The following is a 13,114-nucleotide window of genomic DNA, read 5'->3' on the forward strand; positions in this document are numbered from 1 at the left end:
TTTTTTATTATTTCATAATTCTGAGGTTGACTAGCTGGAAGATTTGTACATACGAGACTTTCCTCTCCTCACACTAATAATATATATAATAATATATAAAATATAACTCTGCTGTTATGTTGCCTTTTTGCTCATGTGGCTCAATGAACACACTCCGTTCATGTGACGTCCAGCTGCTTAGTTTGTATGTTTTCACTGCAGTTTGGCGTCCAGGTTGTGAAAATTATTTTCAATGAAACTGTATTTCTTACTGATCTGGTTAAATGTGGGCCTTTAATCTGGGATTCATGAGAATCCCAAACCATTCCCATTCCCATTTATCGACTAATAAATTAGTTGCCAACTAAGAGTTTGAATAATGGTTTTAGTCAAGTAAACTGATCAGACATTGCACCCCTACTTCATACTATTACAACACTATTACAACACATAAATGGAACCGATAGTTGTTCTTCTTTGGCTTCAGTCAAAGAACCATTTGAAGCACCTTTATTAATTACGAATAGGAGTGTGCCATATCAAATTGTACACAATAATATGATTATTATGTGTTAAATGATAACCAAAATCATATTGTTATATTAGTGTTTACCTGTAAGATACCAAAATAGAATATTCTTTTTATGATTATAATTTTTTATGATTTTTCTACAAAATCAGAGCATACTGGTAAGTTTACAAAATAGAAAAAAAATTAGGTCAAATGTTTTGTCATTAATTTGCTATAATTATACAAAATCTGAATATATTGGTAAGTTTATAAGATAAAATTCGTTTTTTTTGTTTCTTGAGTATTGCTATCCCAAAAATACCCTAAAATATTCATATCACCCACCCCTAATTAAGAGTATTCAACAAAGGAGTACAGAAACAGTCAATAAATAAGAGACAATGTGTTTTGCTTTTATTACTAGAACTAGTTTATTATCATTGATGTGTTTTTTTTCTTTAATCAATGTTGCACGAGGAACCCTAAAACGATACAAACCACTAAAAACGGTCTATCATGTTTTCCATACGCATATACATATACACGTACAGCGCATATGCATATGTACATCTGTATAAGTAGAGAATCACGACCTGAACGGAGGTCAGAATTAATTACAGATATCAAACATGGAGAAGCACATAAATAAAACTGCAGAAAGGTAGCGTTCCCAAACAAACAAACAAACAAACAAAAAGCCAAATCAAACTTCATTTGATCAGAAAAAAAAAACCAAAAACATAAAAAACACTTAAATTAAAACTTGATTCAGGCTGTGGGTCACCCTGGGGAGAAGCGAGAGGACAGACAGACAGACGGACAGACATGGACAGACATTTCCACATTGCTATCTGTATTTAAAATCCTTTTCTCAGGCTCTCCCCACTTGTGAACACCTACAGTAGTGTATCTGAGTGGTTTTAGGTGGAGAGGATAGTCAGTCAGGTGGCACAGGCCGGTGCAGGTGGTGCATTAGGAGTTTGTTTTTTTGGTTGGAGCTCGGTTTTAGCATTTTAACCAATCTAACCCAGCAGAATTATGATATTAGCATACGGAGGCTAGCAAAAGGGAGATATCTACAGCAGTTCTTATACAGAAAAGTCTGTAATGTAATGTTCATTTATTGACCCTTCAACATCCTGTCAAATAGCAGCCGTAATGTATTTCATTTTTTTAAGGAAATACTTTAGATAGCCATTAGATCAGTTGTGTTGTGTATGGAAGAAGATGGGACCCCCAACAACCATGCAATATCTGTTAGACCTCTTTTTAACTCTATTATAAAGTAAATCAGAGTGATTTGGTGTAAGATCCTCTAAAGATTAAATCTGAGGCAGATTTTTTTTTTTTGAGAAGCTGTTAAAAGAAGACAATGGCTTGCACTGGAAGATGCTGGCATTTTTCAACGCAAAGCCAAAAGGTTACTAAGGTGGTGCTTTACCATTCTGTACCGCAGCTCCAGACTGTTAGACAGTTACGTTTTATTTTTTCTATGATTACGGTTTCTAAATCAGGACAAAACAGAAGCAAAACGCTGCATACTTTAGGCCTCAGCATACTTCTAGCCGCAGAAGATGCACTCGGGCTTCGTTTGCCGTGTCACACACAATGAAAATCTATGGCTGAAGACAGTGTGTGACAACGCTCAATGATTGGTCAGGAGTCTGGGCGACAGGCTATGTAAACTGCAGACAATATGGCAGCACCTAAGGTTGCAAAATCTTGTTTAGCCTTAACTGATAGTAAAATGGTTAAATGTGAGTTTACATGCCAAATACCTGACTTAATTCAATTTTCTCTACGAACAAGCATTTACACCAAACAACTCTGAATGACTTTTTTTATAAATCAATGTCTAAAATAAGCAGAAATTTAATTGTCCATCCTTTCAATGAGAAGATGGTTCAACACTGTGAGTCTTGAAAGATTGTGAAGCTGATCAAGAAGCTGCAACGCTGCATTTAAACTGATCCAGAGCAATGAGTATGAGTGTTAATGAAATTATTCCCTGCAAAACGTATTGAAATAACTTCTTGCTCAGTATCTTTGTATTTTAAAGTAATAAAAGCATTGCTTTTATGTTGTGTTGATAATAGAAAATGGTGTGTTTCTGCAAGGATTTCGAATAAATTAACTTATTATGTATCATAGAAGGCAATTAGCAGTTAGCGCTATTGCTCTTCTGTACCTGTGGAGAAACTGCCACTGAAATATTTGAATACAGGTCAAATGTTTCATGCTTTTCAATGTGCACACTTCTTGCACAAAAAAACAGCTGTCTTCTTACTGGACAAATTTGTGTTACCAGACTTTCTATGCCTTGTCTGGCTACACATGAATGAACCAACGCTTTCCACTGAAAATAAATGGAATAATTTGCAGTGTGGACTTTCTGGAGCAGTGTAACTGCAGCGTTTCTGAGAAAAGGAAATAGAAAAACATTTGTGATCATTACGATTAATTGTGTGAAGCTGCTGCTGAGAAATCTCCCTTTATTTTTTCTTCGAAAAAACTGAACTGGATTGTGGTGGACGCACTAAATACTGAAACAGCTGATTACAATACAGCAGGTAATTTACTTTGGAATTTGCTTCAGACATTGCAGATTGGTGCTGGATTCCAATCACGGATCTCGGCAGCATGTTCTCTTTTTTTTTTTTCTCTGCACCTTCTGAGAAAAAAGGAACATGTTGAATAGGGCTTGAGAGTGGGCTGGCCAGCACTCAGTGCCTCGCTTTCTGATTGAAGTGTGTGGGTGAAGAGTGGCATTTCCATAAAGCCACTCTCCACTGAGGGCACTAAAAGTAGAATCTAGGATTCCGCGTTTTCCTTGAAAGATTAATGCATCATTCCCTTTATTCCACTTTATTTTTATTCCATGATCAGCCACCTGCTCTGACAGCAAATCAATTCTTAAGCGAGGAAACAATCTCTTAAGTGCTGGGAGAATGTTCTATGGGAATGTCTGACATTGGCTATATTTCTGCGAAATTTTAATATAACGCAGATAAACGCTGATAAATGATGAGTAAATGGTGAGTGAATGGATCTGGGGTCGAGTTTGATATCTCATACTTATCCAAGTGAAAATGTAGAGCTGAACCGCTTTACTACGCTGTGGCTGCTGCTGTGAAGACTGATATTACAGCATCATTGCAATACAAAAATTTGTGGTATGCTTTTTTTGAATGGCACATTCAAAGAGAAATATTTTACAACATACTACAGCCTGATTTGCTCATTCTAATGTATGAATAATGAATACTGTACACTTATACAGCTGCATATTTAGTGTTCATATTTAGAGTTTCTGAAAAAACCTGAAAAGGACAAAAATGTCAGGAATTAAAACCAGTCCCGAGTGTATTTACGCACAGTGCTTTGTTGTTGGGCTAAAAGTCTAGGATATTGAGAAATGACTGAAAACTAGTTTAAAGGTAAGTAACAGTAAGTAGTCAGTTAGGGCTGTGTTTCAATTAGCGTACTTTCATTCCAGTGGTATAGTGGTATGCAACATACTGTCATAGGAACAGGTGAAAGAACAATAACAAGTGGCTAGCAAGTTGGCTAGGGAAGTAGCCTAATTTGCTAGCTAATACTAAAAGATAGGCTTTTAACCATTCCACTTTCGAACTACCACAGAATAAGGAACATTAACATTTCCATACACAATATAGTGCTTTGAGTATAATCGGGTTCTTGCAGGTCCTTAAAAAGTCTAGAAAAATCCGGGTCTTAAAGGTCTTAAATTTACTGTAAATTTACTGTAGGTATTACATTTTCAGACGGTGCGTTTAATGCAGATGGGAAAGCACATGCTAACTGGAAAGACAACTAAGGTTAACAGAGAGCTAGTTCACGTTAGCGGCGAGCTAGCTAACATACTAATGTTAGCAGCGAGTTATTTGGCTACATTACTGGGAGAGAACTAAGGTTAGCAGAGAGCTAGCTAATATAGTAACATTGGAGGCGAGCTATCTATCTTAACAGGGAGAGAACTAACGTTAGCGGAGAGATAGCTAAGGTAGTAATGATAGCGATAAGTTTGCTATGTTACCGGGTAGAGAACTAAAGTTAGCAGAGAGCTAGCTAACATAGTAATGTTAGGGATGAGTTAGCTACATTACTGGGGAGAAAACTAAGGTTAGTGGCAAGATAGCTAACATTAGCGGCGAGCTACATAACATAGTAACGTTAGCGCAGACTTAGCTACGGTAAATTTTGATTTCCAATACAACAAATTATTCTCTACCAAAGAAATTATGACTACTTTTTAGAAATGTTACAGTTCAGAACATTTCTTAGAATGTTCAATATGTCAGGTTTTCTAGATGTTCTTAGAACGCTTTTATTTAACATTTTTAAATTTTCTTGGAACATTGCTGCAACATCACTTCTGTTAAAGTTTAACTTTTAGTTTTGGAAATGCTACTTTTAACGTTTTCATAATGTTAGTATTTTCTATTATGTGAGAATTTTTTTAATAACGTTGTGATATAAACCAGCAACATTATTTCTGACTAACTTTCCTGGAACCTTTTTTAAAATGTAGCTAAATGTTCTTTTAATGTTCTCTGTTAGCTTAACTAGGGCTACACAGACCACCTCAAATGTGTCAAAAATACTTAGAAACGCTAGTTAGACTTCATCTGTATCTAAATTTGCTAGCTGAATTAGCTTTAATGGTATGTTAGCATTTAATAAACTTTCCTCTTGGTGTACTGTATTAGTGTGAAATACGCAATTGTGACACAGTCACAGACCACCTCAAATGTGTGAGAAATACTTAGTTAGAGAAACCTTAGCTGGAATGCAAGTACACGTATTAAAGCACAGCCTGTCTGCATCTACATTTGCTAGCTAAATTTGCTAAATTATCTTTATTGGCATTTCTTAGTATGTCACGAACATTTCCATCAGTGTTGCGGAGCCTGTTGAACTAAATACTTTCGTTTGTTGGTGCTGGTGGGTGATGGCGAGACTGTGATGAATGCTAAAAGGCAATTCCCGCGGGGAGAAACCTGTGTGAGACAGGGCAATAAACTGTTTAGCACCATGCCTGTATGGGACACCCCTCGGGCGCGGTCCTGTTTTAAGTCCCGGCTCTGAATGGGGCTTAGGGAGCCGCGGTGGCGGCATGTGGTCCCTCGATAAAAACAATGTTTGTTTTACAGATTCGGAGTTTGATTTTGTGTCTGCGGAGCGGAATGGGCTCGGGTTGCCATAGCACAGGCGCTGGCCGAGGCTGCTAAATGGTAATGGGTCGTCCCTGAGTCTCCCTTGGGAATTGTGGGGCGAGGGGTCTCCCTCTGACAAATGAGAGTTTCTTTACAGAAATGTGGGTGGGTGGTTGTGGGATTGGGGGGTCTGGTATGATGAAGGGCCATCAGGATAGGAGGTAATACCCTCTTTGTTCGCTTATGGATTATATAGCTATAGACAAAGAAGCATGCTGAATTAAAACAAAAGAGAGGCCAAGGAGCAGGGGGCCGCCGGTGAGAGTGAGGGGGCTGCCGTTGAGGCAGCGAGTGGAGCGGTGGTTCTGCTTCAGATGGGTCTCCATCTGATTTCTCCGCATTCAGGGATTATCCTCAGCAGCTCTGTGTGTGTGAATCAACACTGATTAGCTCTGAATTAGCTTCAAAACTGGGAAAATAGGGAAAATAGAGAGTGAGAGAGAGAGAGAGGATTGTGGGGAGGATAAGACAGTTGTACATCTATACAGACACAGGGTGCAGGGTGACGACCACTCCATCTCTCTTGTATAGACTGGAAAGTGAGCAAGAGGAGCTGATATTTCCCTGAGAGCACTTAAAAAAAAATAAAAAAATAAAAAAATCTACACCAACTACTACTCTGTGTGAATGGGAATCTCACCACTCAAGGTCTGTTCGTCAGAAAAGAGAGATACAGATTGAGATAGTAAAAAAAAGAAGCATATAATCTCCTGAGGTGACTGTTGGAGGCAGTCGTTCTGCAAGCACAGTTCAGAGCGGTATGTCTAGCCCAAAAGAGAGAGTCCTGACGATGGCAGGAAAACCAATCAAAAGTCGGAAGCGGGAATCTGATCACACATACTGAAATATTTATATACTGAAATAAGGCGCACTATTTGGCAGTGAAAGCTGTCAAAACTTTAGAGGGGTCAGTGAAGATCATTTCCACAGTCATTTGAGTAAAAATGACCGCCACCAAATTTTACCGAACCCCACCGGCAGCTTTCTCTAAGCACACCCCGCCCACCTGACGCAACAGGAGCAACTAAAACGGATGTTTTGTGTTTTTTTTTTTTTTGTGTGTTTCTGTAAAAAAAATGTAAAATATTTTAAAAAAGCACCGTGAGAGAGAAAGAGAGACGTAACACACAGGAACAGTTGGCAGCCGTCAATAAATACACTACGTACGCAACATTAATAAATACGACATTACGCCATGGCTCCCTTCTGCTAGTTTAAGCACTATTTTTCCACTGAACTCTAACACTCCTACTGAAATATACGGGCTTTCACAACGGACAAGAGAAACTAATACCAAAATCTTAAGACCAAAATGAAACAAATAAAAAATAAAACAATAAAAAATCAAATCAAATCAAATAAAAACAAACACAACAAAAACAAAAACAAAATGCATAAAATAATGCCATTAAAAATGCAGCAGGAGTCACAGCACTGCAGGCAACTGGCAATGGTCTGAACTGCATTTTCACCATAACACCATTAAAACTCACTGAATCTTGTGTTTAGCGAACACATCTAGAAAATCCAAGTCTGAAGAGTCATGTGCACTAGAGTCGTACAATCGGTTGACATTTCACACAGAATTCTCTTAATTAATAAGGACAAGCCTTTACAGCACAGCAAACCCACGTACACACACCCCCGTATAACTTGTTCAGTACCATTTCATTGATCTCTATTACATATGGACAGATCAGTTCAGCTATCTAACACACAAAGAAAGAGAATACTGAACACTCCACCACGTTCGCCCGCAGACAACACGATGCGTCCGATATTAATATTCATCGCAATCACTCACGAGTTTAATCCACTTCTATCTTTTCTTTCTATACAGGAGGCTCCGCCTTCGAGAGAGGTCTGTTTCGGGATTAGTATTCACTTTCACTTGATTGATGCCGATGGAATGAACGCACTGTACTCGTTACTGCGTCAATCAGAGAAGCCACTGTGTGGTTTGAAACGTATGATTTTTTTTCCCCTCCGCTTTTACAAGGTTACTAGGTGTATTTACATGCATCGATATCAGCGACGACCGACAATGTTGCAAGCAAGCGAGTATGGACAGCTTTAGCGTAAGCATGAGTGTTTGATATTCCCTTGAGCATTCGTGGAGACTTTTGAGGCAGAAGATGATAGAAGATACAGTGCATAAACCTAAAAAATATATATATATATAAAAAAAATCAGATACAAAACATTTCAAAGTAACATTTGTCAGACATTCACTTCCACACAATGTTATAAAAAAGTATGAAAAAAACATGGATGTCTCATGTTTACAGTCTACACGGTTTGAAAATTTAAAAGGACATAAAAGAGATGCTCCTCTGACATACTGTAAATCTGTGTGTGTGTTTGTGTGTGTGTGTGTGTGTGTGTGTGTGTATGTGTGTGTGTGTGTGCGTCATAGAAAAACATAAAATCTTCCCCGGTGGGAGAATGACCTGAGAGCATGACAGCTGTGTTGAGGTAGGTTATTAAAGGAAAAGAGGGATATAAAAGCACCAGGGCATTGTGGAACACTGGAGGATAGAGATGGACCATCATGGTGTCAACTGTTGTCTCCCTCTTAAAGCCCTTTTAAGAAGAGCAAAAGCCCAAGAGAAGATTAAGATGGTGGAGCGATGGATGAGCAGCAGGACTGTTTTAAAGCCAGGTTATGAAGTGTAGTAGGTTATGTACTGTCCACAGTGCTGATTCTTAAACTAAGCTTCTACACTGACTGCAGAACAGGTTGCTGAGTACTGCAGTGTTATGAAATGTCATATTTTGAATTATTACTGTATTCTGAATTCACTGTTTGGCCACAGATTTATCTTTTCAAAAGATATTATCAGTATAACAGCTTCAACAATAAAACTGTCATTTTTATCAAAAATAATTAATGTCTCAAATGTGTCTACATTTTAACATATATCCAGTAATACTGCAACATTTTGTTTTACTTGCCTTTTAATCATGTATAAAAAAATAAGTTAGTTGATTTTGTAATTTTCATAGGTTTTCTCATCATGGCATGTTTCATCATTGAATACACCCCAAATCAAAGGTCAGTATGGAAGATTTAGTACTGCTACTACTAACAAAAATAATACTAAGTTTCTTACTTATTATTTGATTTGACTGTGATTAATGTGAAAATGCACCCAATATATTTTATGGTTTGGCTGATCAACTCTATTACATTTGATAACATACAGATCTGGAAAAAGAGAGAAAGAGACCACTTACTTTCTTTGATTTTACCAAATTGAAAACCTCTGGAATATAATCAAGAGGAAGATGGATGATCACAAGCCATCAAACCAAGCTGAACGGCTTGAGTTTTTGCACCAGGAGTGCAGGCATAAAGTTATCCAAAAGCAGTGTGTAAGACTGGTGGAGGAGAACATGACAAGATGCATGAAAACTGTGATTAAAACCAGGGTTATTACAGTGAATATTGATTACTGAACTCTTAAAACATTATAAATATGTTCTTGTTTTCTTTGTATATTTGCATATTCTTAGTTATTTTAGCCATTTCTCAGTTTCCAAAAATAAGTGCTCTAAATGACAGTATTTTTATTTGGAATTTGGAGGAAATGTTTTCTGTAGTTCTGTAGTAGTAGAATAAAACAACAATGTTCATTTTACTCAAACATAAACCTATAAATAGCAAAATCAGAGAAACTGATTCAGAAACTGAAGTGGTCCCTACATTTTTCCAAAGCTGTACATCTATTCCTGTAAGTAATGTAAATAATATTGTTTTTTTCCATACTGTTTTTTACCCTTTTCTGATTTGAGGTTAAGCTTCATTGATACCGTAATTTTACTGTTGCTTCGGAAATTCTGTTCATTTTCTCTGTACTCACCGTTTATCATAACAGTTTTTAAACATGCTTGTTGTTATACTGTTTGTCCATTCTGATTTGTATACAAAGCTCAGATTAAAATCTAAATATTGTGATGCTGGTCTTTTATATTTCAATTATAGAATCTGAAGCCGTGTAGAATTTTTACTGTAATACGTTTGCAGATTTGTACTGATTTAACTCTCTGGGATCGACAAACTCACCAGTTCTATTGAAATGCTTCTATTAATATCTTACTAACACAGCAATAATACAGACAGACAGAGTTCGTTCAAGATCGTATGTCAATATTACCTGGAGTTACAAGGCTACTTTTCTTGAATATGGATATTTCCTTTGCAATCCAGCCCCTGATTCTTTTATTAGCTGAAAAAGCATTTAATATTATTCCACAATTCTATTAAATATGTTTTTAGTGATTTCCTGAGTGTTCATTGGTCATTTTTACACAAAGCAAAGACAAATGCATGAATCCAACAATTACAGATACAGAGAGACCAATAACAGACGCACAAATCCACTAGTTAGACACGGTGAGAGACAAAAGATGAGCTTTTTAACTGAGCTGCATTATGGCAAAAATATTAATAGAAAGATTGGGAAACACTGCATTTGGTGCACTGGTGAGTTCACGGATCCTTAAAGGTTAAACTTGCAAATATTTTAAGCTTATAGGATCTTCCCACCCATAGATGCTATTAATGATCCCTGATCTGTCTCGCTCCAAGACTCCAACACAACAAAGGAGCTGCTTTTTAAAATCCTGCTACACTATTGACTGACCTGCTACCATATAAATGTTTGTTTTTTGTGAGTGGGGCTTGGGGGAGAACCAACTTGCTAATTGATTTGATTGTTTTTCAATTCATGTTGATATATCACACTGTGTCATTACCTGACTTCGCTCCACCATCAAAATCTTATTAGGGCGATGTCCTGCCGTTTTAGAACCCACTCATCTTCCACCATTTCTATATTACCACACCGTTACATCGACACCCAGGCTAACACCATGATAAATCTGTGCTTAATTCTCTTAAGTACATCATATATACACGTATACTGAATGAACCCCCCTGACCCCTTGTCTCTGGCACACAATACAGTTACAGAAGTCCACCACACAGATGTTTGTACAGACACACACACGCAGTAAAACTCAATGCATGTCCAACGCTGATGTATCTCGTCCTCCTTTCTCCTCCATGTAAATAGCATAACACGGTAAATGGCAGAAAAACGCATCCTGAAATCATTAGTAGCAGTGCAATGCATCTCTAACAGTCTTTACGTTGAGCTAAATTAACTAAAAATACTTGAAAACGAACAAAAATAAAACAAAACAAAACAAAACAAAAAAGTCAAAAACAAATCCTACAAAAAACACTACGGATAAGAATGTCTCGATGAGCAGAATTCATACAATGTCATCTGTCAACTTGCATGAGGTACTGACATATCCAAAACACAGCAATTCAATTCAACACTGGGAAGCCAGGATCTCACAAAAAAAAAAAGAGGTAACATGTTTCATTATGAAAAAAAAAGGACAACGACGACAACAACAACAACAGCATTGTTATCTTGAGGTAGAACATTGACTTCAACGTTTGGAAGTGCTATATGTTGGATTTTATCTTCTCTCGTTTCTCTTCAACGAGCGTGAAAGTGGTGGTTCTTGACATCTGAGGTAGCGCAGCACCTGTTACTTTTTTTTTTCTGACCAAACACTTGACACGTAACGTAACGAAACGGAAAAGACGAAGACGCAGATCCGAAAAAAAAAGGCTTCCCGTTTACACATTCATTCCGGCTGAGGTAGGTTTCTGTTGCAAAATCCCAGGATTCACGTAGCCGAGCCTAAAGCCTGAAGGCTGGCGACTGATTAAAGAAAAAAATATATATTTATATATATATCGATATCACGGAAAAAACATCCTGAGACAGAGTAATCGTTTCAAATCCCTGGAAGAAGGCCGTCATCTTCGCTGGATGGGTTTTCGTGAAGTCATTGGTAGGCTGAGAGAGTAGGCAAGAGGACATTTCAGTCTTTCTTCAAAAAAAAAAAAAAAAAACATTGAAAAAATGTTAAAAAGTACATTTGGAATGAGGATTCCCTGTGGATTTCTTGTTTTTTATTTTTACCAAAGAAGACACTTAAGGATGTGTCTTTTTTTCCGCTGCCTTTGCTGATCCGAATGTTGAAAGGTGAAAAAACTAAAACATCTTCCAATGAAGAAGAAGAAGAAGAAGAAGAAGAAGAAATCATGGATGACCACACCCAACCATACATGGGCCCTCCCAGTTATGGTGTCCAGCAGTTCCCACACTCGGGAACGTAACATATATAAACTCTGCACATTAAAAAGGAGAAAAAAATAGGGAATACTTCAGTTGACCTGAGAGGGAGAGGAGTAGTCTGAGTGGAGTTTACAGGCTTTTCACTGCATCTTCAGCCTTCATCCAGCTGGCTCTCTGAGGGTCGATCGTGGTACTGCGTTCCTCTGCGTTCCTCCACCAAGCTGAAGTCATCCAGGGATAGCGTGGACATCTGGGTCTCGTTGAGCGAACAAGAGACCAGCAAGCTTTCCATCTGAGAAAAAAGAAACGTGCATGCATACATATATTAAAAAGGTGGTAAGTGAGCTTGAGACACTGTACCTAGATTCAGTGGCTTTCATAAGAAGTCTGGGCCTGAAATCTTTCTCTGATGTTTGGCTGAGCATATTAAGACCATCTCCACAATGATTTTTATCTTTGAACTACATAGTCATCAAAGAAAAATGTGTGAATGTTGGATTCCTGTTGACTATAAGGGGCTGAGGCCTAATCACATTTTTCATTTGTACTCATATCCCTTTTTTTAAATACCTTGGAACTGAGTCTTAAGGGGGAGTGGGACAAGAACCCAATACATGGTGAAAATAAGGCAATAAATAAATAAAGACCGTATTTTTGGCGCTATAGGGTTCACCTAAAATCCTTTAATTTTTGCAAAAAAAATTGACAGTACACCTTATAATCCAGTGAACCTTATGTATGAATTCTACCAGTCAGGTTGTAAGGAGCAGTAAAGCTACTCTGCTGAAGTACAGTGTTATACAGGAGTTTCAATGAAGATTCTCCAGCACCAAGGCAGGAGCAGTATTAGCATTAGCCGGTAACCACAGCACTAGCTCTTTCGTTGTTCAGAGGTGAGTGTATCAGACTGTAGTCTGTGTGTTTGCCGTGTTAAAACAAGCTACGTGGGACAAACCACTTGCTGATAGTGCCCTGGTTCCTCAGTGTAGCCCTTTAGGGCAGCATTTACTAGCGTTATGCGCTGCTAACCCTGGCTAGTGCTGCTGCTAATCGAAATCTATTTTTAAGAATTACAGTTTTGTTGATTTAGGTGCCCTGAGTGGCGATACCTGCTGAATTAGAAGGAAAACATGGCGACACCCTTGTTCGCTTAAAATGCACCTTATTATTCTGTGCACCTTATGTATGAATATAGACCAGATAATAGATGTTTATAGTTAGTG

At 37.8% G+C, this 13,114-nt stretch overlaps 1 protein-coding gene across 1 annotated transcript in view; it reads right to left on the reverse strand.

The window, feature by feature from the left end:
* Window positions 1–896: 896 nt before the first annotated feature.
* igdcc3 (immunoglobulin superfamily, DCC subclass, member 3) overlaps window positions 897–13,114 on the reverse strand; it is a 137,728-nt gene continuing 125,510 nt past the window's right edge. The window contains exon 14 of the mRNA XM_022668149.2: window positions 897–12,183. Coding sequence (XP_022523870.2) covers window positions 12,043–12,183 — 141 coding nt within the window. The 3' untranslated portion in view covers window positions 897–12,042. The remainder of the gene's footprint in view (window positions 12,184–13,114) is intronic.

Source organism: Astyanax mexicanus, chromosome 23, assembly GCF_023375975.1.
Source record: "Astyanax mexicanus isolate ESR-SI-001 chromosome 23, AstMex3_surface, whole genome shotgun sequence".
In the NCBI taxonomy this organism is placed as follows: domain Eukaryota; kingdom Metazoa; phylum Chordata; class Actinopteri; order Characiformes; family Acestrorhamphidae; genus Astyanax; species Astyanax mexicanus.